This window comes from Heterocephalus glaber, unplaced genomic scaffold (assembly GCF_053883595.1).
Source record: "Heterocephalus glaber isolate CG9 unplaced genomic scaffold, H.glaber_assembly_v1.0 deba00001472, whole genome shotgun sequence".
Classification (NCBI taxonomy): domain Eukaryota; kingdom Metazoa; phylum Chordata; class Mammalia; order Rodentia; family Bathyergidae; genus Heterocephalus; species Heterocephalus glaber.
Genome location: NW_028258315.1, coordinates 52,035,183 through 52,061,886, shown reverse-complemented (window position 1 = coordinate 52,061,886; position 26,704 = coordinate 52,035,183). Strand labels below are relative to the sequence as shown.

Here is a 26,704-nt window from a genome sequence, read left to right as displayed (position 1 = left end):
TCCAGTACCATCCATATTGTTGCAAATGACAAAATGTCATTCTTTTTCTGGCCAAATGATATTGTGTTATATATATGTGCCATATTTTCTCTGAATTTCATTTACAAAACAATTCTAATTCTGTAAATTGATTCTGTGGGTATGTTCCTCTATATTTTTAAATAATACATCTTATCTATTAACTTACTACTCCGGATGACTAGCATTTAGATTTCTGTTTTATATTAACTCCCAGCCCCACTGTACAAATATACATGCTTCATATCTCCCAATATAGTTATCACAAAATACGATTTAGATCAATGTACAATGTCATGATGACCATGTAACTATCATGTTGGACCATGAAAAAGGACCCATGTTACTTTCCCCCTCTATACAACTCTGTTTTTCATGGAATTAACAGTTCCCTTTTTGTTACTGTTAGTTTGCTTGGTGTTTTATCAAAGTTTCTTCCAGTTTCCCGATTTGCACCAATCAGAATGCTGTACAGCAGTTACCTTCCTCCCCTGTGCTCTTCTCCTGTCTCTTTGGTGTGGTATCCCAGCTTCCTGGATCCTGGATAGTTTACATCTATAAATTTTCCTTGGAACTCTAGCTGTGTCTCATGGGTATTGATATTTTGTGTCTTCATTTTCGTTCTAATTTTCCTTATAATTTCTTCTTTGAGTCATTGGTTACTTAGGAGTATGTTATTTAATTTCCATATTATTGCAAACTTCTAAAATTGTCTTCTGTAATTGACTTCTAGTTTTATTCCATTTTAGTTAGAACATACTTTGTACAACTGCAATCTTTTAAGTTTACTGCAACCTGTTTTATAGCCTAACATAGGGTCTATTTTGGAGAATGCTCCACATGCACTCAGAAGGGCTTTGTTGGCATCTGGTGGCATGATTGTAGACACATGCTAGTTCTTTTGGTTTAGAGTGTTGTTCATGTCCTCTAGGTCCTTGTTAGATCCATTACTAAAAGTGAGGCACTGAGGTCTCTTACTATTGATGGGTTGCCTATTTCTTCTTCCAATTCTCTCAGTTTTTTCTTCATGTAGTTTGTAGCTGTGTTTGCTGCATATATGCTTATAACTTTTACACATTCTTTTTTTGAAGCAAAACATTTATTAGTACATTTTAGATATACATAATGATAACATTCATCATAGGGAATTTGTACCTGTACATGATATATCTTGCTTCTTCTTTAGATTGACACTTTTATCATTATAACATGTACATGTTTTTCTCCAGTAATGTTTTATTTCTTCTTTAAAATTCTGTTTTATCTGATACTAGTATAACCACTCCAGCTTTCTGTGGTTGTTGTTTGCATGGTGTCTCTGCTTCCATCCTTTTAGTTCTAACCCATTTGTTTATTTGACCTTAAAATGTACCTTTGGTAGACAGCACACAATTGAAACATATTCTTTATCAAGTACCTCTGACAATTTCTGCTTGTTGACTGGACTGTTTTCTTGCTGTTGTGAGCTACGTCCAATTCTTTGTCACACAAAAGGACCTGGGAACCTGTCCCAAGATCCCATAAACCACGGTAACGGAATGAGTCTTGCAGAGGACTAAGAGACAGAGCCCTGATGGCACTGAATGAGCCCCTAGATCTAGCCATGTTTGGAATCAGCCATCTCATCTGGACTTCTCAGATAAGTCAATGAACTAATTTCCTTCTTTGCTTTGCTGGAGTCGTTTCATATTAACCTGGAATTATAACTACTATTTTGAATGTCAAATCTTTAATAGTGTGTGAGTAAATGATAATACTGTGGAAATCTTGATCAATAAAATTGTAAGCTAGGATCATTTCATGTGATGATTTGGGTAGCCAATATCAACACAGTCACGACATAGTCAGAGGCCACTACAGAGATGGGGAACAGGGAGAATCCTGGGGCTCTGCCTGCTACTCATTAAAAGCATGATTTGTGTTTTTTTCTGGGATAGTCAGGGATTTAAAAACCATTTTTGCTACGAACCATGACTCTTCACTAGAGCCTACATGGGCCCAATAGTAACTAAAAGCAAAACAAAGCTTGATCTTTATTTCATATCCTTTGTTACTATAAATCTTGGATCAGATCTCAGCTTTTATAGAGTTATGTTGATCACTTAGGGACTATCTGTCTAGGAGCTGGCCAAACTGGGTTGATTAGCCATCAATTAACATGCTCTCATCCCCCTTCAAGACCTTCAAGACTGAGGACACCAAGATAAGAGGTTTACAGGGATATACAGCTGTATCCATAAGCCTCCAGTCATTGTCCTATATCTGTAACCACATGATTCTAGGAAAGGCAGGAACCACGTATGATTGATATCACCACAAACAGAGACAAGCCTTACTTAGAAATGGAGCCATCTCTCAGCTGTGAGGATTCTACAGCTATGATACCAGGACTAAGATACTGTAATGATCAACTGGACCCCAGTTCCCCACCTTGAAAGCGGGCCTCCCACCTTAGCAGGTGGGCTGGTCTCAACCCCTATATCAGAATGTGTCCCCTCCAGCTACCTAAGCTGAAGTTCTTTCTTATCTTCCCTCTAATATTCCAACTAAAACGTTTTCTCCCTGTAAATTCATGCTTTAGGTTTAATTTCCATTTGTATTAAAGCAAAGATCCAAGCTAGCTAACAGCAATATCATCCCAATAATTTTATGGCTCTTTGATGCTTAATGAAATTATAGACATCATTTATGATGATTCTAACTAGTGTTCTTCTTAATAAGGATTTTAATATATTCATATATATCTGCTAATTATGTGTTGATATCCAAAGGGTTGATTCCAAGAATTTTTCAATGTTAATTGCCAATGCTGAGGTGTAATATTAGTAATAATATAGAAATCTGACCTTAATTATAAAATTTCTTTAAAATATGATAAGCTGGGCCAGGGATTTAGCTCAGTGGTGCCACCGCCTGACTCAAAAGTGCAAGGTCCCGAGTTTGATCCCCGTACCAAAAACAAACAAAAAATATATATGTATATGTATGTGTGTATATATATATATATATATATATGATAAGCTTCCCTTTTCCATTCGCCTACAGCTAACTTATTATAATGCCTCTGGTAAGCATATAGATCTCCAAACATTGGAACCAGTTATAGGACCTACTAACAAATCATAAATGGAAAAGGGAAGATTATGTTGTGATATTCAAAATAAACGTATAATAAAATTTTTATTTAGCATGGTATTGCTTTGAAATAGTAACGAATGTAACAAGTTTCTTGGAAATAAATTCAGAAAACTCTCATGATAAATTTACTGATAAGGCTGTAGGCAATTTTCTTCTGTATCTCTTGATAATATTCCTCCCTAACTCCTTCCTTGAATATGGATGCTTTATGGCAAGTAATGGCAGCAAGAAAGACATCAGACATTATTGTCATCTTGGAGCTCATTAAAACTTGGTAAAAACCGAAACTGTTCTGGGCCAGGGATTTAGCTCAGTGGTTTCGCCGCCTGCTGCGCAAGCGCAAGGACCCGAGTTCCATGCCCGGTACCAAAAAACAAAAAAACCCCCCAAAAACCTGTTCTCCCTGCTGAAGTCTATATAGCATTTGACTCTACCTCTCATTACCACATTGGGTGCTACTTGCCAATAATGCCTGTGAAAATCCTGCAACCCAATTATCTCTGTCATATTTTTTTAAATCCCTAAGATCCCAGAGGTCTTCAGGTACTAAGGAGAGAAGTCTTCATACAGCACAATGTGTAGCAAAATGCAGAGATCTGTTATACAAGCTCACCAATAAATTGGTATGAAGGTGAAATCAATTTATGGAACTCAATTATTCTTACAGAAGAAAAGGCTTCCTGGAATTTACTAAGGGAAAAGTCTCCCAGGACCCACTTAAATGAATAAATTTGATTTATTTGTAATTGGCATATTGCTTTAAAGACTTTAAGCTTCTGTATTACCTGAAAAAGTGCATCGCAGAGAACTTAATCAAGCCATCTGCACTGTAATTTGCACTAATAACAGTGCTGCTCCTAGGACCATGATGCCCAGAAGTAGAATAAACATACAATGGTTTCTAGGACTTCATAAACCCTGCATTATGCAATCTGAATTCCCCTCCTACTTGAGAATCTGATTAGGCTTGAGTTGGAAAGATGTGTGCACCTGTTCTACAGTATTCCTGTGGTAAAATCTCAGTGAAGAGAGGATCTCTCCTGTAGGCTTGGGGTAAATGATATCATCTGCTAGAATGTCTGCATTTTAGGGCTTACATTTTCTCCATGCTACACATTTGATTTGGTTTTAGAAAGGTGAGTTTTAAGGAAAACATTACCTAAACTTTATTTCAAATTACTCTGAAGATCAATGCATCTTAGCAATGCTCTAAAATTCCATGTTCATAATCTGCTGTTATGATACAGGACTGGGAGAAAGTAAATGTTCTGTCAACCACAATCTCTCTTTATTATTTTAAAGAGGACTAGTTTCCATTATCAGAAGCAGATAAGGAATGCCAGCACCCATTTGTCATTTAGAATGGAACACTTACTTAGTGGAGAATGAATGAAAGCCATCATGTGGTGGGGGTGTTTTTTATAATAGTGATAACAAAGTCATAAGTCAAGGTCAGGAAAAATTCAAATGTGGTTCCACTGGGTTGCTAATATTTTGTATCAGGTGGGGAATTTCCCAATATGAACTGTGGCTTTCTAATACTTCTTTTTGTCTAAAACAGAGACAAAAATCATAAACCTGACATTGTCTCTCACCTCAAATGGAAATTAGTTTTTACATCACCAACTTACAGATTTTAGTTCCATTTTGAGGTAGTCATTTCTTACCCCCATTTTTATTTAATTAAGTCCCTTTTACTGAGACAGACACCACTACAAAGAGGACAAACTCCTAGGCTCTTAACCTAGGAATTAAAAAGTACTCCTTAAAAGTATGATTGCTCCATCCCCCAAGGGGCTGTCAGGGATTTGAAAGCTGCTGTTGCTAAACAAACAAACAAGCAAGCAAGCAAATTAAAAGCAGTGACTTCACTTGAGCTTACAGATGCCCAATCAGTTTCTAAAAGCAGAAGAAAGATTTGACCTTCATTTTGTATGTCTCTTTTACTACCTTAAAATTTTGGGTCAGATCTTTGCTCAGTTCTGTATATATGCATGTTAACCATTTATAGAGTGTCTGTCTAAACAGTGGCAATACAAGGTTTACTAGTCCTAAATTTACATAACCTATTGCATCCCCCTTCAAGATATGTCTCCAGTCATATTTTCCTAAATCTATGGTCACCTCAGTTCCTGCAGAGCCTTCACAAAACTGAGACTGCCCAAGCAGAGACAATCATCTCAAGGAGACCAAATTGTTCCCTTAAGCAATAAGTACTTCTACAGAGCCATCTTGCAAAATCAGAACTGAGATTATAATCAACCAGACTCTGGCCCACTGCAACAACTCCTTAAAAGCTGCTCACCTCCCCACCCCCACCCCACCCCCGCTCCCCCACCGCCCCGCTGGGGATTTAGCTCAGTGGTGCTGCCTCCTGCCTCTCAAACACAAGGTCCCAAGTTTGATCCCCAGTAACAAAAACAAACAAACAAACAAAAAACCCAAAAGCTCCTCCTTTTGTTGATGAGCCAATCTGATCTTCTTCATCAAAGCAGTGTCCCTTTACCCCCTCAAGCTGAAGTCCTTTCCTATTCTCTAACTCTAAGAAATCAGCCTCTGTCTCTCACTGACACGTCCTGAAATGCTTTTTTACAACCATACAGCAAGAACCTGCCTGGGCTGAGATGAGGTCCCCATCCTCTTTTTAGGGAGATATCCTTAAACCCCATCTGGTAACATTACAACATGTAAAAAAAAAAAAAAGAGTCTGCAGCACGTGAAAATAGGTCATTTAATAACAGAACAAAGCTGTATGTGGACTTTGTAATCCCAGGAAAATGTACAATTTAAAAATTCATAACTGATAGGCTGACCCAGAACTCATCTCTTTCTGAACTATACCTGAGCATCTCCACATCTAGTAGTAGCTATTGTTAAAAGAGAAATAATAATACCAGCAACTAACATTTATTGAGAGGCAACCATATGCCAACCCTGTGGAGTAAAGTGAGCTTTGAAAGTTAGGGTGTTTCTCACACAGATAGTAAATGGTGGAGCCATAGCCACAAAGACCCTTAAATTAACCCAAGCCATGGTCTGGATGCTGTCAGACCCTCATCTTGGGGGGAAAAGTCCCCGAACATAAGAACCCTCTCTCTACACACTGCAGACTAGACATCAACTGCAGAATCCAAGGGAGGCACATTTTCTAGCTGTGTTAAAGGTTTCTAACACTTCTCAGCTAACTTCGCCACATTTCCATGGGCAAGTCTTTCTAAGCTGTAGCTTAAGAAAAACAGGTGTCCCTACCGGAAGAAAGAGTCTCTGGGCAGCACAGGGTTTGAATAATTTCTTCCATTCTTGAGAGTTTCCAACAGAGAATGTGATGGGGTAGATTCTGTGCTCAAACTTCTTCGTATAGGAGTCAGGCCACTGTTGTAACTGAAAAACACAGAAGGCAGGGAAGAGTGTTTAGACATCAAGAAACATGGAAAACACCCAGAAGGCTTCTGGACGGTCAAATGGAAATTGTTCAGGCAATTTACACAGAAAGTCTAACCTCAATACTGCTACTAATGTTCATTAAACGAAAGACTATTTTCTCCTATCAAAACTGCTAGGATTTAAAACAAATGACATTCACAGTTGGCAAGGGGGTTGAGAAGCTGGCACAGAAACATTGCCATGGAGGGTTATTGATTTGAATAAACTGTCAACAGGGTCATTTGGAAACCAGTTACAACTACAAACTCCAAAAGACAGAGGAACAAAAACTTTTGGCACAACCTAATTTGTAGTAGCAAAACTTGGGAACAGTCTAATATCCAACCGCACAGGAATGGGAAAATAAGTTATGAGAGTTATACCATGGAAAAATGTACAGTTAGACTGCATGGAAACATGATTATGATGTACAGTTAGTATTCAAGAAAAGGAAAGTGCAAAAAATATTTATAATATGGCTCTGACAGGGAAAAATACATGTAGATATATTTTATATGAAAAGAAAAATGTGGACAGATATGCATCCAATTATTAAAAATGGGCACCTCTAGAGGTAGTGGTAGTGATTTTATTTTCTAACTTTCTATTTTTATATTGTGTAGAAATTTTGTGTGATTACGTACATTAAGTTTATAAAAATGTTTAATAGACTCATTTTATAGCAGTTTTATGTTTACAGAAAAGTTGGGCAGAAAATATTGAGAGCAACCATCTAGACCCTCACTTTCCCTGGCCCACAACTGCTTCCACTATTGCTATCTTGCATTAGTGTGGTTTGTTTAATACAATTGATGAACCAATATTGATACACTGTTATTATTATGATTATTATCTTTTTTTTTTGAGACAGGGACTTGTTGTGTAGCTCAGGCTGGCCTTGAACTCACAGCGATCCTCTTGGCTCAGCCTCCCGAGTGCTGGGATTAGAGGCATGTACTACCATGCCTAGTTTTGACACACTATTATTAACTAAAGTCCATAATTTAAGTTAGGGTTAACTGTCTGTGCTGTATGGCTCTATGGGTTTGGATAAATAAATAACTTAATATAGGCACCACTGTGATATCATACAGAATAGTTTCACCCTACCTCTGTCCCACCTATACAACCTTTCCTTTCTTCATCCCTGTCAACACTAGCAATCACTGTTTTTTTTATTATCTCTTAGATTCACCTTTCCCAGAATATCATATATTTGGAATCATATAGTATATAGCTTTTTCAACTAGCTTCTTTCACTTAATATTTGCACTTAAGCTTCATTAAGGTTCTTTTTGTGGCTTGATAGCTCATTTAAAAAAATTGTTTAATAGGGCCGGGAATTTAGCTCAGTAGTTCTGATGCCTGCCTCGCAAGTGCAAGGTCCCCAGTTTGATCCCTGGTACAGAGAAGAAAAAAAAAAAAGAAAGAAAAAAATTGTTTGATAATATTCCATTGTATAGATAATGGTTTGTTTCTCCATACACCTACTGAAGGACATTATGGTTGCTTGCAGTTTGGAAAAATTATGAGTAAAGTTGCTATAAATATTTCTGTGCAGGCTTTTATAAGTTTTTAATATGGGTAATGTGGGTAAATCCTTAAAGCTGCAATTGCTTCATCAAATGGTAAGCCTACATTCAACTTTCTAAGAAACTGCCAAACTCTTCCAATGTGGCAGTATCCTTCTGTACCATAATTAAAACATTTTGTGCTTTTAAAACCTTCACTTGGCCTTTGGCATTCTGGTTTTTGGCTATGATGTGCGTACATTTGGATTTCTTCCTATTTATCCTGATTAGGATTCACTATGCCCCCTGGTCTGCAGAATGAAGTTGACCATCATTCTGCATCATTCTCACCTATCACGTCTCTACATACCTCCTGGCTTCTGACTCTTCTTTCCTTCTAGAACTCATTTGCAATGCATTGCCTTTTTCACCATACCCTTCATATCTCTTAATTCCTAGTTGGTATTTTCCATTTCTTTATCTCTTCCTGCAGCATTCTGTATAATATCTTCCAGTTCACAATTTTTTTTCTACAGCTCTGTCTTTTCTGCTGATTAACAGTTTTCACATTGCAGGTCTCATAGCCTGTTCTCACATCTACCAGAGATGTCGGACCCTTGTTCTGACTTAATTATGCAGCTCTACATTCAAGAAAGTAGTTAGGCCCAGTGTGGTGGCTCACAGTTGTAACCCCAGCACTTAGGAGGCTAAGGCATGAGGATAACAGCAAGTTTGAGGCCAGCCTGGTCTACATAGTGAGTTCAAAGTCAGTCTGAACTACATACTGAGACCATGTCTCAAAACAAAACAAAATAAAACCAAGCCAAATAACAAACAAAAAAGGAAGTAGTTAGACCTTAGCCTGCAGAGCCTGCGGGTGATAAATACCTAGTGAGCTTTACTGCACAGTACACACAGTTTTGTGTACTGCACAATGCTGTATTTACTCCACTCTCTGTACCAGAGAGGAGGCCACTGTGGAGTTGCACTTGTACTGAGAACCATCAAGAGACCGAGAGGCCCCTTGTCTCACATGAGGTGTTCTACTGGGCTTAGAGGAGAGCAACGGAGATTCCAGAAGGTCTATTGTGACTCTCTCATTCAGACTCATCATCTGTGACAGCGTGTCTGCAAGGCCCTTTGGGAACTCAGAACTGATACCTTTCTATCGGGGCTGAGACTGGGTGGCAGGCGAGGTGGCTGGGAAGGAGGCCCTGACCGTCAGGAGCACAGGTGTTGAGCATGAGCCCTGGCTGCTCTCCCGTCCCAGCCTCACACTCAGTGGACAACGTGGCTGATGTTTCAGCTGTATATCCTGATTGTGTTGACTTTTACCTTTTTCAGACTCATCCAAGTGCAATCTGTGTCTGGTCCCTCTGAGGTTAAACAGAACCTCCTATTACTTGTCAATTTGGTGGCTGAACAGTCTTTCAGGAAGTTTTTGAATTTTGTCAGTTATATTTCATTGCTAAAGATTGCCCTGTCCCCTCACCTTTAGCCTGCTCAAATTTTCTCTCTCCTTTCTATAAACATACTACATCAGTACTCGGTCAGCCCAACACATGAGCTTCCCGGTGCTTCTGTTGTCTCTCCTAGTGCTTTCTTCCCTACATGTTAGGTAACCTTTGATTACAGAAATTACATCTTTGGGAATGTTTGCTGCCTGGGTGGATGGAGAGTGAGAGCCTTCAGGAGGATCAGTTTTTGTTTCTTGATGTGGGAGGCCCAGAGGCACAGGAGATGTCTGGGCCTACTTTCAATTCCAGTTCTCCACTTGTACTTTTTTTTTTGGTACCAGGGATCGAACTTGGGACCTTGAGCTTGGGAGGCAGGCACCAGAACCACTGAGCTAAATTCCAGGCCCACTTGTATTTTTTTTTAAAGGACCCCACAAATACTTGAGTTTCAAGTTCTGAATCCACCTGAGGAATGATAATGTTCACAGGTTCTTGAAGGAGAAAGACTAAAAGAAAATTTTTTTACTCAAAGTCAAGATATCATTCCTTGTTCTCAGACTGTGGGAAGTTTTTATTTTTTACTTTAACACATCTTTCCCCTCAAAGTGTAGCCTTTACTGGGTCCCAGCTTTTTCTGAGGGGTGGTGGTGCTGTAGGTCGAACTCAAGGCTTCGTGCATGCTAGGCAGGTGCTCTCCCACTGAGCCACACCCCAGCTTTCAGGCCCCAGCTGCGTAAGGAGTGTTCTCCATTCACCTGGTGTCTGTGCAGGCTTTGGGCCACTGCCCAGGGCCATGGATTCATCAGCATGGGCCTTATGACCCCCTAAGCACCCAAAGGCACAGTGCTTACTTATCTACTCATCTTGTGCTTTTGCCTCATTCTTTACCTGTGCAAATCATTCTCCTTTCTTGCAGTTCATTCATTCTTGCAAGTTTGAGCAGCTATGCTTGTTAGAGAACAAGAACTTAGGGTATCAAATTTATCTCACTGCCCTCACATGGCTTTGGCTGGCTGACAATAGCAAACTAGATACAGTGGACCCTTGACTTACGAACTCGATTGATTCCCAAGGGCTGGTAGCAACTCAAATTGGTTATAAGTCAATACAGCTGAGATCTTGATGTTTACCTGGGTACATGCTATAGATAACCGGCAAGATGAGTCTTCCATTAACCTAATTAACCCAAGTTGTTTTTATGTCAGGCTGGTTGTAACTTGAGGGTTCACTGTACAAAGAAGCCATTACAACTAAATTGCACTGGGCGTGGTGGCACATGCCTAAAATCTCAGCACTCAGGAGGTAAGGAGGATCACCGTGAGTTCGAGGCCAGCCTGGGCTCCATAGTGAGTTCAAGGCCAGCCTGAACTACATAGCTAGACCCTATCTCAAAAAAGAAAAAAACAAAAACAAAAAAGGTAAATTGCATCAGTCAGGATAAACCAGGTTTTAGTGAGGTAACACCCCTTCAAAATAGGAGTGTATTATTTTAAGAGTTCATTTATTTTAAAAAGTTTCTTTCTTGTGCCTACTACCTGTTCTGACTATTATTAAAAGGCTCAGCTCCATATTCTGACTCAGGTGCCAAAGTGGTTCAGGCTCCATGTCAACTCACAGGTCAGTGACACTGAACAGTGATGTATGTCACCATCACCTATGTTTCACTGGGCAAAGCAAGTCGCCTAGCCACACTCAACTTCCAAGGAGTCAGGGTGGCATCAAATGAGCAAGTGCCCCAAAAGAGGGAAATACTAATGAGGACCATAAAGTAAGACATCAAGAACAACAAAATGAAGACGCAAGCCCCACCCTAGGCTTTACCCAAGTTCTCCACAATCTTCCAGAACAGGGCGTGGCTAGCCTCGGCTTTCAGCCTGCAATCAAGCACTTTCAAAACGTGTTTCTGAGGGCCAGGGATATAGCTCAGTGGTTCTGCAGCCTGCTTCGCAAGTGTAAGGTACCGAGTTTGATCCCCGGTACCAAAAAAAAGAAAAAAAAATTACCTCAAAACGTGCTTTTGGGTCAGGGACTTAGCTCAGTGGTGCCGCCACCAGCCTTGCAAGCACAAGGTCCTGAGTTCAATCCCAGGTACCAAAACAAAAAAACCAAACAAACCATGCTTCTACCGTGGTACTACAGCCACCTGCCCAATATGACCTGTAGAACAATACAGAAGAAATCCACCCCCCTTTCCTGTCATTGCTTTCTCTAGGATATTTTTCCTGGATCCTCAAGAAAAGAAAACTAATGACAGAGTCCTGTCCTCTAAAAGCACCTAGTACTGTACTCTTTATAAACAGCTCTTTGGTGCTTCTTCTTAATTTTTTATGCTTTTCTTTGAAGGAAATTGTACTCCTCACCCTTTTTTGTTACTGTGTGTTACACTTAGGACTTTAAGTTGCCAGTAATAAAACAGTAAAGTTTAGGCTTTGTAAGCCAAGAAAGAAGGTGTCAGAAAGAAAGTAGACAGCTCAGACGATGGGAGGGATGCAGATCCAGACTTGGGGGCTACATTCTCAGCCAGCCTGAGCCAGACCCAGGTGACAGCTGTGTCTTGTTTCTTTGGTGCATTAGCACCTCAACAAGGCAGCATGGTGAGGAAATGCCAGCTGCTCTAAACGCAAGAACTACAGCTTGCTTCAGTGACATCAGACTCTGGAAGTTCCTGCAGACACCTCTCTCCCAAGCAGTCACTTTCTGGGCCCCCAACACCCTCATACACACATACACAGTCTCATTCTGGATGTTCCTGCCCTCTGGCCCTGCCAGCACTGACTGGTAACCTTCTTCCTCTGTGCTCTGCTCTTTCCTGATTCTGTGTCTTCTGACCTAGATCCTATGCTTGACCCTAAACTGCCACAGGGGCTTGGAAATCAGCTGCTGGTGTTTTCCTATTCTCCCCTTGGAGGTGGCAGAAATGAAGTTTCAAAATATTAAGTATCTACCATGTAGATACTAGGTACTGACAGACATATTGCATTCATGCAATTTAAGAAACACTACAGTGCTTAAAACACCCTACTTAAGACAACAATTGCTGGTAAGGTTGTGAGGGAAAAGGAATCCTACATTGCTGATGGGAAATTAAAGTAGTACAACCACTATGGAAAACCAAAAACCAGAACAGAATCCATTCAACCCAGGTATACCCTTTCTGGGTATTTTCCCCAAAGAGTGACAAACATCACATTGCGGTGATGCATGCACACCCATGTTTACAGCAGCACAATCCCTCTTGGAAGCGGCCTATACATCCATAAGCAAATGAATGGATGGAGAAGGTGTGGTGTATTTACACAATGGAATACTATGCAGCAATAAATAAAGATGAATTTGAGTCATTTGTAGGAAAATGGATGCACCCTGAAGCCCAGTGCTAAGTGAAATATATCAGACACAGTTAAATGTTACATGGTTTCTCTTATTTGAGAAACCCAAAGTATAATAATTTCAAGAACAAAATAAGAGATAATAAGAAAAAGGGAGGTAGTCCTTTTGGAGAAGGTAAGAAGATCTAAGGACGGAGGGAGAAAGAGAGGGGAACAAAAAAAGGATTAAATGTGATATGTATATGTACCAACTCCCCACAATGAATGTATTCATTATGTATAGCAAACATGCTAACAAAAAACTAAAGAACTCACCCTTATCGCAGCATCCAGAATTATGGTGGCCATTGAGACATAAATATGTGATCCTGAACTTCCCAGAAAGTTATCACAAGAAACTGTGTCTATGCCCACGATGCTTCTGTGTTGGAGGACAGTCCAGGAAAAGGTGACATCACCTGTCTGTGCACTAGGCCTCAACCTGTGGCTGGCCAAAAACCAACTGCTGCTATTCTATATTTTCAGACCTAACAAAGTACCAAACATACAGAGATATTCTAAAGACCCTTGGTAGAATGAAAGAAAAAATACATTATCTGATTCAGCCTCACAATTACACTCTTCAACAAGCAGAGAAAAAATAGTTTGCCTGGTGATACAGATGACAAAACTAAGACTGAGAAAATTCTATCACTTATATGAGGACCATGGTTTTACATCTAAACTGGCACCATAATCTCTGTATGGAAAAGAATGAAGGTGATACCATATGCTCTGTCTAGCTTTTAATACCTGTGTTAGTTTGCCTTCTCTTACTCTAACAAAATACTGAGATAATAAACTTGAAAAGAGGAAAGGTTTATTTTGGCTCACAGTTTCCAAGGTTTCAGTCCATGGTTGGTTGGGTATGTTGCTTTTCTGCCTGTGGCAAGGAAGTACACTGTGACAGAAGTATGTGGCAGAAGAAGCCCATTCAGCTCATGGCAGAGAAGCAAAAGAGACACTAAGGGGATAGGATCCTAATACCCCCTTCAGAGGTATGCCCACAACAAATGGAAGACCACCTGCAAAGCCCACCTCCTCCAGGTTCCACCACCTCTCAGTAGCAACAAGGTGGGGACTAAACTTCAAACATATGGGCTTTGGGAGACATTCCAGACCCAAACCACGGCATCACACTATTATAATTTCCTTCACTGGTTGAACTTCATGGGTCTAGCAGAAACTTGGAGAAATGAGCAAACAAAAGGGATAAACTCACCAGGGCAATTCAAAGCATAGCACGCCTTCACAAGTATCTATGGTGATGTCCTGCATAATTTAGCTCCTAATTTATAAAGTTTCAAGGTTGTTTATAAAACAACCGTTTGGTTTTTTTTTAATGCTCACAGATTCCACAGACCAGGAATTCATACACCGCAAAGTAGGGACAGGTTGATTCTGCCTCATGGTATCTGGGGCCTCAGCAAGAAGGAAACTTTGAAGTTCGAGGGCTAGAAATCATCTGAAGGCTGGTTCACTTATGTGTCTGGAGGTAGAGGCTGGATAGGGGTGAGGTCCTCAGCTCCTCTGTACACGGGGTGTCTCCATGGAGGCCAATTTGGCCTTTCTCAAACATGCTGGCAAGATTCCAGGCAGAAGCTGCATGCTTTTCATGGCCTAGCTTCAGATGTCACATAGCGCTCCACTGGGCATACTCTATCTCAAACACATAGATCTCCACATACATGTGTGTCCATGCGTATGGGTACAGGAATATGTGAAGTATTAGCTATGGCCTTATAACAAATTACCCCAAAACTTAGTAGCTTAAAACCACACATATTTATTATCACTAGTGGTTTCTCAGAGCCAGGAATCTGTGAGCTGGGTGGCTGTGGCTCAGGTCCTCTTGTGAGGGGGCTTGGATCATCTGAAGGCTGGATGTTAGGGGAGGGCAGGATCTGCCTCATTCACACACATCCTAGAGAGAGGCCTTGGTCCTCATTATGTAAAACTCCCCAAATGCCAGCCTGATACGGCCACTGGCTTTGTCCAGAAGAAATAATCTATGGGAAAAAGTGACCTAATGATAATCCGATTTCATAATTAGTATACATACCATCACTTCTGTCCTGTGCTACTGGTCACACAGATGAACTCTAGGACTGTAGCGGAGGGAAATTACACAAGGCTATGGATGACAGATGGGACCACTGGGGGCTTCTTTGGAAGGTGTAATCAGACACACAGATGTAGTCACACATCTTCCTTTCCTTCTCTCCTTTAAGTCCAAGCCTGCATTCTGTTCTGCCTCCTCCCCTTGCCCAGCCTGTATCCTACAACAGGAGCTCCATAAACCCTCACTGGATGGTTACTGTGTAGGACACGACTAGTGTTCATCCACAGCCAGTTTCCCTCCATTCTTGCATGTAATTCTCTGACCCCTGCAGTAGGATGGGCCTGTGACTGCTTCTGGTCAATTAAAAGTGTGTTGAAGTGATCCATGTCACTGTTGTATGAGGCAGTGAAAGGTGAGATCCTGATTCTGCAGTCTTTTTCCTGCAGGGGCATCCAGGTTCCCCAGGAAATGCCACAGCAGGTGCAGCTGTATGTATGACCATCCTCTGTCAACTTCTGTCCCAGACCTAAGAGGCTGTGTGGAATTGAGACTGTCCCCTCTGGAAGATAAGAAGCAGAAAGCTTCCGAACTTTATGGGAGTGGTTACTGTTACCTGACCTGACCTATCCTGACTACAAATCTATTTTGTCTTTTACTAATCCTACTAAGCCCCCAGTTGCAGAGAGGGAAATTGAGGCTTTAAACAGTTAAGAGACTTGCCCACGGTCACATAACAAGTAAACAGTGGAATTGAGTTTTGAATTTGAGTCTTCTGTCTACTAGTTCAGGGGGTAGTGTGGTATAGTGGTTAATTCCATGGAAGTTTGAGCCAGTAAATGTGACCTGACAGCTGGTGAGCAAATCAGTAAAACTCTCTAAGCCTCAATTATCTCAGCCTGAACAATGGAAATACTATGGCTTAGATACGGTTTGAGTTCATGTGTTGGGAGTATGGTCCTCAGTATGGGGCCCTGCTGGAAGGTCCTGAGCTCAGTAGAGAGTCATGTGCCTGGATGGAATTAAGGTAATTCTCATGGGACACCTGAGTTAGTTCTTACAAGAAGACTGTCATAAAGAGCAAGCCGGATCACACACTAGCTTTCTTTGCTTTCTGGAGACAAGATCTCTTCCACAAATGCTCCTGGCATGGTGGTGCTATCTGCCATGAGATACTAGAGCCAAGTTAACGCTGACACCATGCCCTTGAATCTCCAGAACTGGAAGCTAAATAGACTTTTTTCCTTATAAAGTCACCCAACCTTAAGTATTTCATTACAATAATGAAAAATTAACTCAAACAGGGGACACAATGGTTCCCTTCTGCAAAGGGGTGCTGTGAGAAGTAAATGAAATGAAATAATAAATTATAAGCCCTTGGCATATACTATATATATTATCATTTTTATTTTGCAGCTATATATCATCATCATTATTATTATACCACAGCTAGCAGCTAACACTCCCCTTTCCTAAAATAGAAGCTTTTACAAAGCATTCCTCCAATCAGTTCCAAAGCCCTGAGACTTCTGGCTTCTCTTGGTGAAGGTGCTAAGGGTCTTTTTTCCTTAGAAAACATAACACACTTTCTAGCTTCCTATTATTAGCCTTTCTTAGTAAACATGCTGCTTTCGGTTTCTCCCTAGTGCAGCTGCCCCAGTGACGGGACACAGCATTGCTGATCAAGTCTATAGAAACAAAACAAAGCAGCATCTCTCTGCATCATTCAAGAACTTTCTGCAAGAGAAAACTTTCAAAGAAAACAAAGTTTAGCCTGCCAAGCCACACATGCACCTCTACTAGAGGAAGAAGCTTTCCAAAGCTCCGCTTATGTACTGGAAAATTCAAGATGGGAATGGCCAAATAAACTGTGACCCAGCTACATAATAAAATATTACATCATCACCAAAAAGGATGAGGCAAGGGTGCCAGAATCAGAGTGCTGACCGGAGACGGCACTGAAGATACGGTTCTAAGTGCAGAGGAGCAAAGACCACAACATCATAGCACAGTTCTGATTTTTTTTTTTTGTCTTTTTTTTTTGGTACCGGGGACACAGTTCTGATTTTGCAAAAGAAATAAATTTAAATCTGGACACATATACATGCGCCTATATATGTATAGGTAAATGTGTGCATGACTAAACATACGCCTGAATATGGAAACATTCAGACACATGTGCAAACACCTGCAGATGCAAAAACATATGGAAGAAACACTCAAAATTACTAAGTCTAACCATTCCTTGTAGGAGATAAAGGGTAGTAAAGGATTCTATTCTTTTTTTTTTCCCCATTAAGTTTATTGGTACATTTTCGGTATAAAATACAGTTACATTCATCATTGGGATCTTGTACCATTTCATGAGTATCTTGGTTCTTATTTTTTTCCCCTTCCCTTGCCCCCCCTTCACCCCCTCCACCCTTCCCTATTTGCAAAGACCTTATTTCCATTTTTTTTCCTTTTCTCATATTTTTTTCTTTCCCTTTTTTCCCTTCCCCTACCCCTCCCAATTCCCCTGCTCTTTTAGACCTTTTCTTCCTGTTACACAATATCAGTTGTACACTTTTTAAAATTACAATATTAAGATCTAGGAGACATTACCACAGATTTTACAGAATTTAAAAGGATATAGAAAGCATATTACAAAAATCTTTTTTGAAATAAATTTGACAACTTCTAAGAAGTAACTTGGAAGACAAATTAATGAAACTAACTCTGGAGGAAATATAAAATTTGAATAGCACCTATTAAAGAAAGTATATTCCTAGCTTGAAAACCTACCTATATGGCAACAGCAGGCTCATAAAGATTTTAACTGATAAATTATAAAGGATTCTATTCTTTATCATCTATATTATTGAATTTATTTTAATGAATGTATAGTTATTATATGTGTGTGTGTGTATGTGTGTATTTTCCCTCTGATCTCCAAAAGAAAACAATGTTGATAACACCAACAAGGATTGAGCTCTGTATAAAGTGATTTAGGGGCATCATGTCATTGAATCCTCACACTATCTTTATGGGGTGGGCATAATTATCTCTACGCACAAGAAAAGAAAGCTCAGAGTCAACTGTCCAAGGTCACATAATTGAGCATGCAGCAAAATATGTGAGAAGGGTGTACAGTCGCTATAATGCAGTCTGTTTCTGCCCTCAGTAAACACTGTGCCATGATCATTGCAAATTCACCTGCTTATCAAACTCAGGCTTCAGAGAGTCTTCGGTGAAGATGTGAAATTGGATCTTCCTGTGGCTGAAGAGCACAGCTGACTTGAGCATGACCAGCGTCTCCTCCACTCGATTGCCACAGGCCACCACAGCCAAGTGGATCCAGAGCTCCGATGGCAGCACAGCGTGGAAATTCCTAGCTTCTCCAGGCCTCCTAGAGAAGAGAAAAGCAAATTAAAGCTAGAACTAAACTTAAAAAAAAAGTCAGTGAATGGTTGGAACATTTCAAAACATGAACAGGCACAATCTGTTATATTTTATAAAGTGATAAGCATTTTGACAATTCTTCCTGCTCACAGAAAAATACCATTTATTCCCATATTTATCCTGGCAAAAGCAGGGTGAGTCACTGTTTGGATTGCTATAGGTGTCTGGGACTTTCTCTGCCAGCTCTTAGCTGTCTAGTGCCTGCTGGCTGCCTGCTGGTCCATGTTTGGAAAAATATTGCTAAACTTCAACAGCTGACACAGGGCTGTGGGGCTCCCACTTGCATGGGCCATGAAAATTAGATTTCAGTGCAACTTAAAGAGGAGGGTGAGTTGTAGCTTTCCCATGTGAAATGAGCAACATGATATTGCCGTCATCTGGATGTTTTTAGGTTGCAGTGGAATGCATGTCCACCGGACCAAAGGAATATCACACAAGTGTGGGAGGTGAACAAAACAAAAAACTGTGCCTCCCACTCTGCATTCTTGGGAGAGTCATGAAGAAACAGGTGTTAATCCTAACTGTCTCGCCAAAGACTGGTGGGGTGGTGGGTATGAAATTCAGCTTCCAGTTTGAAATTCCTATTAATGAGAAACAGGCAGGAGTGGGGGCAGGTTAACCTGCAAGCGATCAAGGTATCAAATACTCAGTCAACAGCTGGGAAGGGAATAAGGTCCAAGAGTCCAGGATCATCATCCAACTATTTCCTAGTAATAAAAGATTAGTTCCAGACAAGGAGATGCAGCCAAGCCTCAAACACACCACTGAGAAACATTTGCAGGCAAGTTGGAAGAAGTTGGCCTGGAAAAGGTGTCTTGAGACAAATGAAACTAATTTACTTGCATGAAAGATCTGGAAACCAGGGGAACTTGGATGTCAAGTGCTACCTGCCTTCCAAAACCTTTGAGTTCAATCCATACACTGCTCCATTATTCTCTGCTCTGGTGGACAACAGCAGTCTTGCTCCAGATTTCTTTCACCAGGAGGAAAGCTGAAGATGTGAATGGAGCACTTTGGAAAGCCTTCCAGTTTGATTACTTCAGATCATGCTTAGTAGAAGCACAGCCTCATGCTCAGCCAAGGCCAGATGCAGCGAGTTATTTGGATTCCACTTTGGAGATCAAGGAAAAGATGGTATCTTTGGGAATTGTCCACTTCTGTTTATCCCCTTCCCACTGCCTGATGTAGCTACTGTCTTCTCTCACTTCAGTCATTGTGACAGCCCCTGGTGGCCCACCGGCTTCTGATCTTATCTTTAATTCCCACCCTATGTGTTCTCTTTATTGGTGCCTGGGGGTGGTGTTCTAAAATGTGAGTTGTGCTATTCCTTTGGTTAAAAACACATGCGGTCTTGGCACTGCCTCCAAAGTCAAGTCCAAACTGCTGCTGATGGCTCCTACTTTTATTTTTTGCAACTCTCCCCAACACCCCACTGCCTGGATCCATGGCCATTCACAATCATGGTCACTGTCACACTTCCTTCCCATTCTGTTTCATTTCTAGTTCATGCTGCTGGTCTAAGACTTGACACATGCATATTCATTCATTTATTTTCACTTTTTATTTGTTTCTCTCTGAAATGCTCTCCCCCCTCTTGCTTGCTAACTACAGCCCAATTATTAATCATATTTTTACTAAAAGCTGATTATGTGCCAGGTACAATGCTGGAAAAGATAGCAGTGAACAAATCAGACAGATACCTCCCCCTGCAGAAGTCACATTTGGCAGAAGATAAAGGAAAGGCAGAACTAAGTAACAACCAAGGGGGTTGGTACCTAAGTAATTCACACAGACAATGTGAACATGGTAGGTGCTATGAAGGAACTGTGTAGCGGGGCCCCAGGAGTGGCTGGTGGGCTGGTGCAGGATGGTACAGTGTACCCCCAAGAAGGCTCCCCCAAGGACAAATCTGCTGGTGACTTGCAGGGGTGAGGGAGTGAGCCGTGAGCCTCTTGTGCAGGACCCCAGGCACAGCAAATGCACTGAATAGCAGCTGAGCCTGCAAGCCATGAGCATGCTCACCTGCAGGACTCACCTGCCCATTCTCTCCCTAGGTTACAAAAGTCCCTTCTATTAAAGCCAACTCTCCTTTAACTGCTATGAAGGGGAGGAAAGGCTATATTAGAAATAATGCTAAAATGATCATCAACTAACAAATTATGGTCAAGACACTAGCCGAAATATGCTACAAAAAGATTCAATGCTTAAGATTTTGCCTGATATTTAGGAACATGAGTGTGATTTGAAGGTACAAACAACTGGGACTGGGGATATCGCTCAGTGATACAGCACTTGTCTAGCATTAAAGAGGCCTTGGGTTTGATCCCTGGTACAGAAAAAACAAAATACAAAGCAAAGGTATTAACAATAAATCCATCACTTGGCTATCTTAAATATGAACATTTTCTCCTGCCCTCAGCCAGAGCTACTCCACCTAGAATAGCTTTACATATTGAGCTTCTGCATGAGTAATAGATTTTAACCTTAGTAATCAGGGAAACACAAATTCAAACAATAAAAAGATTCAGTTTTATTTTCAGACTGGCAAAAGTTACAAAATAAGGTAAAAGTCTGCCTGTAATGTGCATATGGGGGAGGAGACAGCTCAGGTGCCGCTGGTGGCAGTGGAAATTGGACCAAACACTTTGGAAGTATCAGGCAACCGTTAGCAAGCACGACAATGGACAGACATGTGTTCCATTCTTCCAGGTCTACTTCTGCATGGACAACCTGAAAAAGCTCTTGCACTTTTACGTAAGTCCCATGCAAGAACATTCTTTGGAGCCCTGATTATGATAATGAATAACTGGACATAAAGTTTGCTGTCTATGGAATGGAGAATCATGAAGATATTTGATGGGTTTAAAGAGGGGACTACTATATAGCAGTGAAAAGGAATAAACTACAAAGGCACATACCAACATAAGGCCAAATGGGAAAAAAGTAGCTGTAAGAAGAACAGCAATAAGATGATATCATTTAGCTAAAGCTAAATAGAGAATTCTACTGTATTTTATTTGGGATATGTGTAGTAAAAGCCAAAAGCACACATCAAATGCAAAGCAGTAGTTATTTATTTGGATTTAAAACTGTGTTCCTTAAGCTGAGTGCTGGGTACACAGAAGTTAATTTTATTATATTTATATATTTGTGAACCCCAAACTATTGGAGAAATGCTTTTGTTTCCACTGAAAACATTACAGGCTGTGGTTGTGGCTCGGTTGTAGAGTGACTCCCTAGCACGTGTCATGCCCTGGGTTCCATCCCCAGCACAAAAAACAAAACAACAAAAAAATCTTGCATTCTGCAGGAGCTCAGTGAACCACCTCCTCTTTTGTTTGCAGGCTCCAGTGACTCGGGTCTGCATGGTAGAAAAAGCAAGGGCCATGCAATGCAGCCTTTCAGGGTGTCTGGTGACAGGTACTAAAAAAGGAAAAGAAAAGCCTCTCTTAGGGCCAGTTCAAGTGTCAGTGCTTGGGATTTAATAAGAACTTTGCTGGCCCCACTTTGCTCCCTCTCACATTACATTAAAAATCCCAGGTGCCAGGTAATACAAGCATGGGTGTTGTGCAGTCGCATGAATAATAAAGTTTAGGGGTACTGCCATGTTGGGCCTTTCACTGGCTCCTACCAGTGGCACATTCAGCACCTCTCAACTGTCACCCAAGACTGTGAGGATCCAAGGAGTCCCATTCAGAACCTGGGACTTGTTAATCCCCCAAATCCCTGGGTTAGGGCAGGGAATAGATCCTTATTTAACTGCATTCCTATTTATACTTAGAAAAGGGGGCTGGAGTACACAGTTGCTGTCCCGGAGTTCTACAGACCTTGCTAAGGGCGGAGCTGATGACAGTCATGCTGGTCACCACGCTGGTACAGCACAAATGGGAATCAACTCTACCGTGGGAAGCAGAGCTGGAGACAGCAGGTCTCTGGGAGGCTCTAGAGGCTGCTTATTAACACACTTGTGCTTCCCACCCGTTGTGGTGAAGTGGAGTCAGGCACTCATGATTTAGTTGACTTCACCCCCTTTTCTCCCAAACTCTGCCCTGTGCCCTTGGGAACACCCATCCCAGGGCGCCTCCTGCCTAAATAAATCAGGCTGTCTCCTGAGGACACTGCCTCCCATTGGGCCTCTCCTCCCCAGGGGCCTCAGGGGGGCAAATGGGGTGCCTGTCCTCCTTACTTCTCACTGCAACACCCCAACATCCTGCGAGGGAAGTCCTACCACAAAGCTCTTCTGTCTCCTTCCTCTCCTTGTTAATGCAAGTATGGTTCATCAGCTCTCCTCTTCCTCCATGCCATTCACTGAAGGGTTAGCACCCCGTCTCCCCATGCCTGCTGAGCAGAAGCTTCCAGCCTCCCGACCTTGCAGCACTGTGGCCTACACACCCACCACCTTTTTACTCTCTACTGAGACCCTGAAGGCTGTGTTCATATCCTGAACCTTTACACAAATTGTGTCCCCAGCCCAGAAACTTCGCAGCTGCCTCCTCATCCACAAAGGGCCAAGGCAGACAGGCCTCCCCTGCCACTGCACTGGGGTTCCTCACTTTTATTCTGTACCACGGGTCTGGTTAATTCCCCCCACAAATTACTTCAGTTGGTGACTACTTAGTCTCTCACTGTAATTCACATCAAGCACACACTATTATACACAATCTATAGAAGACAACAGAAACAAACACAATTTCTCTCTTTAGAAATAAGATTGGAATAAAATATACAAAGTACATTTCAAATTGAAAAGCATAAAACATTAAGACTGAAATATTAAAGTTGGTAAATGACAAATTCTTGCCCCATAAAACTTTGGTTTTTGCATTTTATGTTCTCTTAATTCAGTTAACACAGCTGTGAAAACTACATGTAGTTTGAAATTCTACTGTGATTCTTTCACTCTTGTTACTTTTTAAGTCTTCATAACCATTATTTTCATTGGCTAGCTACTATTCTATCCAACTAAAACAACTAACTTATAATCACTTCCCTTTTCTTAGTTGTTTTCAATTATTCTCTGGCATAAAAAAAAATCTTGCACTAAACATCTGAGGGCCAATGATTTTTTCTTTCTTTTGTGTTATTTCCTTATATTGTGTCTTAGTCACTTTCCCACCCCGAGACACAATACCCAAAACCAATAATTTAAGAGGAGAGGTTTATTTTGGCTCACAGTTTCAGTCCATGATTGCCTGGCTTCAAGGCAGAAACAGGATGGCAGAGGGGCCTGGCGGTGGAGAAGGTGCTCAACCCATGCAGCCAGGAAGCAGAGAGAAGGGAAAAACTGGGGACAAGAATACACCCTTGCAGGCATACTCCCAGTGACCATCTCCTGAGAATGCTCTCGGCTGTGAACTCATTGATGGATCCATCCACTGATGAGCATAGCACCCCATGACCTGTCACCTTCCAAACACATGAGACATTTGGCAACATTTTAGACCTAAACCATAACAGGTTACATCCCTAGAAATGGAACTACTGGGTTAATATCTATTATCTCATTTAAAAAGCAGCATTTTGATGGTTTCTCAAATTTACCAAAGAGCTTTCCAGGAAAACATCAGGCTATGAGGAAAAAAAAAAAAGCATAACAAACACTCCCCTGCCTCTTCTGAATTACTTCTTCAATGTACTCACAGAGCTGGCTGCTAAAACAGGCTGAGATGGGCTTGCATGAAGCACAGTGTTTCCTAATGCCCTGTCTTCCCAAGAGGAAATGGATTGCCAGATACAACATTAGTAACACTGAGTCATGGTGAGAATGGTCCATTTTCAGTTCTTTTTCAGTGAGCTCAGTGAGAAAGTCTGTTTGGTGCTAGTATGTTTTGTGTTTTGTTTTGTTTTGTTTTTTTGGTACCAAGGATCACACTCAGGACCTTGCACTTGTAAGGCAGGTGCAGTGCTACTGAGCTAAATGCCCAGCCCTAAACACCTTTCTGGTACTGCCGAGTCATCTCTTTCAGTTGGTAAGACAGCAGACCTCAAGCACAGAGAGAACCTCAGCAGGCAAGAGCACCAAGCTAGAAATGGGCAACACTATTTAGTTTTCATAGCGTTTAACAATCGCCCTTTCTTTTATTGATACCTTTTAGGTATACACAATGATAACGTTCATCATAGGAAATTTGTGCATGTACATGATATATCTTGCTTCTTTTTTTCCCATGACACTCACCTTCTATTTATGTTTTTACTGACAGTTTCTGGCATGCACAAAGTTTCTTTAAAAAAATAAATATACTTAGAATGTGGAGGACCTAGAAAGCCTCAAACACTGCTGGTGGGATTATAAACTGGGACAGCCACTTGGGAAAAGTTTGGCAGTTCCTGAAAATGTGAAACACAGAAAGGACAATATGACCTAGCAATTTTACTCCTAGTTGTATATGAAGATTGATATCACACGTCCATACAAAATTTTGTACATGAATATTTATATGAGCATTATTCATAATTGCAAATAAAATGTGGAATATCATACGATGGAATATTATTTGGCAATAAAAAAGGAATAAAGTACTGATATATGCTATAACATGCACAAACCTGGGAAACAGAAACTTGTGAACCTTGTGAAATGAAAAGGGCCACATATTTTATGTGAAGAGTCCAGAATAGGAAAAGCCTTAGAGACAGAAAGTGGATCAGTGGTTATCAAGAACCAGGAGAAGGAACAAATGTAGAGTGACTATTTAATGGGTAGAATGTTTCTTTTGGGGGTGATGAAAATGTTTTGAAATTAGTGGTGATGATCGCACAGCTCTTTGAATCAACTAAAAGTCATGGAATTATATCCTTTTAAAGGGTATAGGAATTAACTTGCAAGATTGCTGTAAATAAATAAATAAAGGTCACCTAGGTTTATATTATAGAGTTTATTTAAAAATTTTTAATTAGGCAATGGTAGCACAGCAATATTATACGAATGGGGCACCATACGGGACTGACTCTGGAAGACACTACCCCAATCGTCTTGGCTTGAGCCTCCCTCAAGCTCAGATGAAAACCAAACCTCAGACTCTCAGAGGCGGCGGGGAGGGACAGCATCCCCCCTCCTCGTCCTCCATGCTGCCTGAGATGAGCGGCTCCTTAATCACTTAAAAGTCTCAAGCGTGCGACTTAATTAAACTTCAATTTCTGGAGTGTATAAATAATGAAATACGGCATTTATATGTAGTGCTGTTTACTTTGTAGCCTATTATTGCAAAACACACTGAATTATTAAAGTTGGTAATTGGATCTTCTCACACCCTCTTCTCTGCCACCTCCTGCTACCTCTCTTATCAGCGCTTCCCGGAACTGACAAGAGGAATTAACTCAGGTAAACTTGACGCCTGGGGTCCGGGCTAGCAGTGCGAGCTGGACAGAAAATAGCACCTCTTTAAAATACAGCCCCGAACTGTACTGGCAGCAATTAGTTTTACTTAGGGAAGGAAATGAAGCAATTTGGGGGGGGGGGGGCAGTGAAGACATTTTAAGAAGCTGAATATGTTCGCCTTAAGGGAAGAGATTAGAGGAGTTACCCTCTCTCATGGGGTCTTTTGCAAGATGAACCCATTTAGCCATTTTAACACGGAGGAGTCCTGCCAGTGCTAAGGAAATGGAAACGCCTGCGCACAGAATCCCAGAAGGCGAGCCTGGTGATGGGTAATTATATCTACACCAAGTGTTGGCAGTGAGTCACCAATAAGTTCCCTGCAAACCACAGTTTTGGGAGGCATGACTCCTCAACTGATAAAAACTCCCCCACTGAAGCTGTGATGAGATCCTTCATGTGGAACCCATACATGACACTAAGGACTCTTCTAACAGTTAAATTACTTATAATGACCGTGGTTTGGAGTTAAATCAAGCATCATTAATCTTTCAAGACAGACAGAAAAGCTGACATTTGTCTTGAAATCACAGTATAATATGAATAATGTCAACAGCATGCCAAAACCTGCAGGAGGGGGCTTAATAAAAAGTATTTGATAAATGCAATTAATTCTTAATAGTACACATTTAATTTGGTTCTGAAGTGTGGCTATGTTCTTAAAGTCTAGGTCTAATGCATAAGTAGGTGTTTGATAGCTACATTTGCTAACTATGTCTGTGTGTGTGTCTGCATGCACATGTGTTTTTGTGTGTTCTTTTAGACATCATTGAATACATAATGTGCTTAAGAAGCTCCTCCTCTCTGTTCTCCCCATCCACCCCCGCCCCTTGGTTTAACACAATGGAAATTTATCCTCTAACTCTTTTAGAGGTTAAAATCATGGAACGGGTGGAGCCTCTTCTAAAGGT

The 26,704-nt window shown here is 41.0% G+C and overlaps 1 protein-coding gene across 6 annotated transcripts in view; it reads right to left on the bottom strand.

The window, feature by feature from the left end:
• The window catches only part of Gxylt2 (glucoside xylosyltransferase 2), a 91,592-nt gene that overhangs the window by 55,961 nt on the left and 8,927 nt on the right, over positions 1–26,704 (bottom strand). For all 6 annotated transcript variants that reach the window (XR_015439501.1, XR_015439500.1, XM_087182020.1 and 3 more), the window contains exons 2-3: positions 18,170–18,362; positions 6,406–6,537 (exon numbers count right to left, since the gene is read on the bottom strand). Coding sequence is in view for 4 of the 6 variants with exons in the window: in XM_087182020.1 (XP_087038146.1) it covers positions 6,406–6,537; positions 18,170–18,362 (325 nt within the window). In the remaining 2 variants the exon portion in view is untranslated. The remainder of the gene's footprint in view (positions 1–6,405; positions 6,538–18,169; positions 18,363–26,704) is intronic.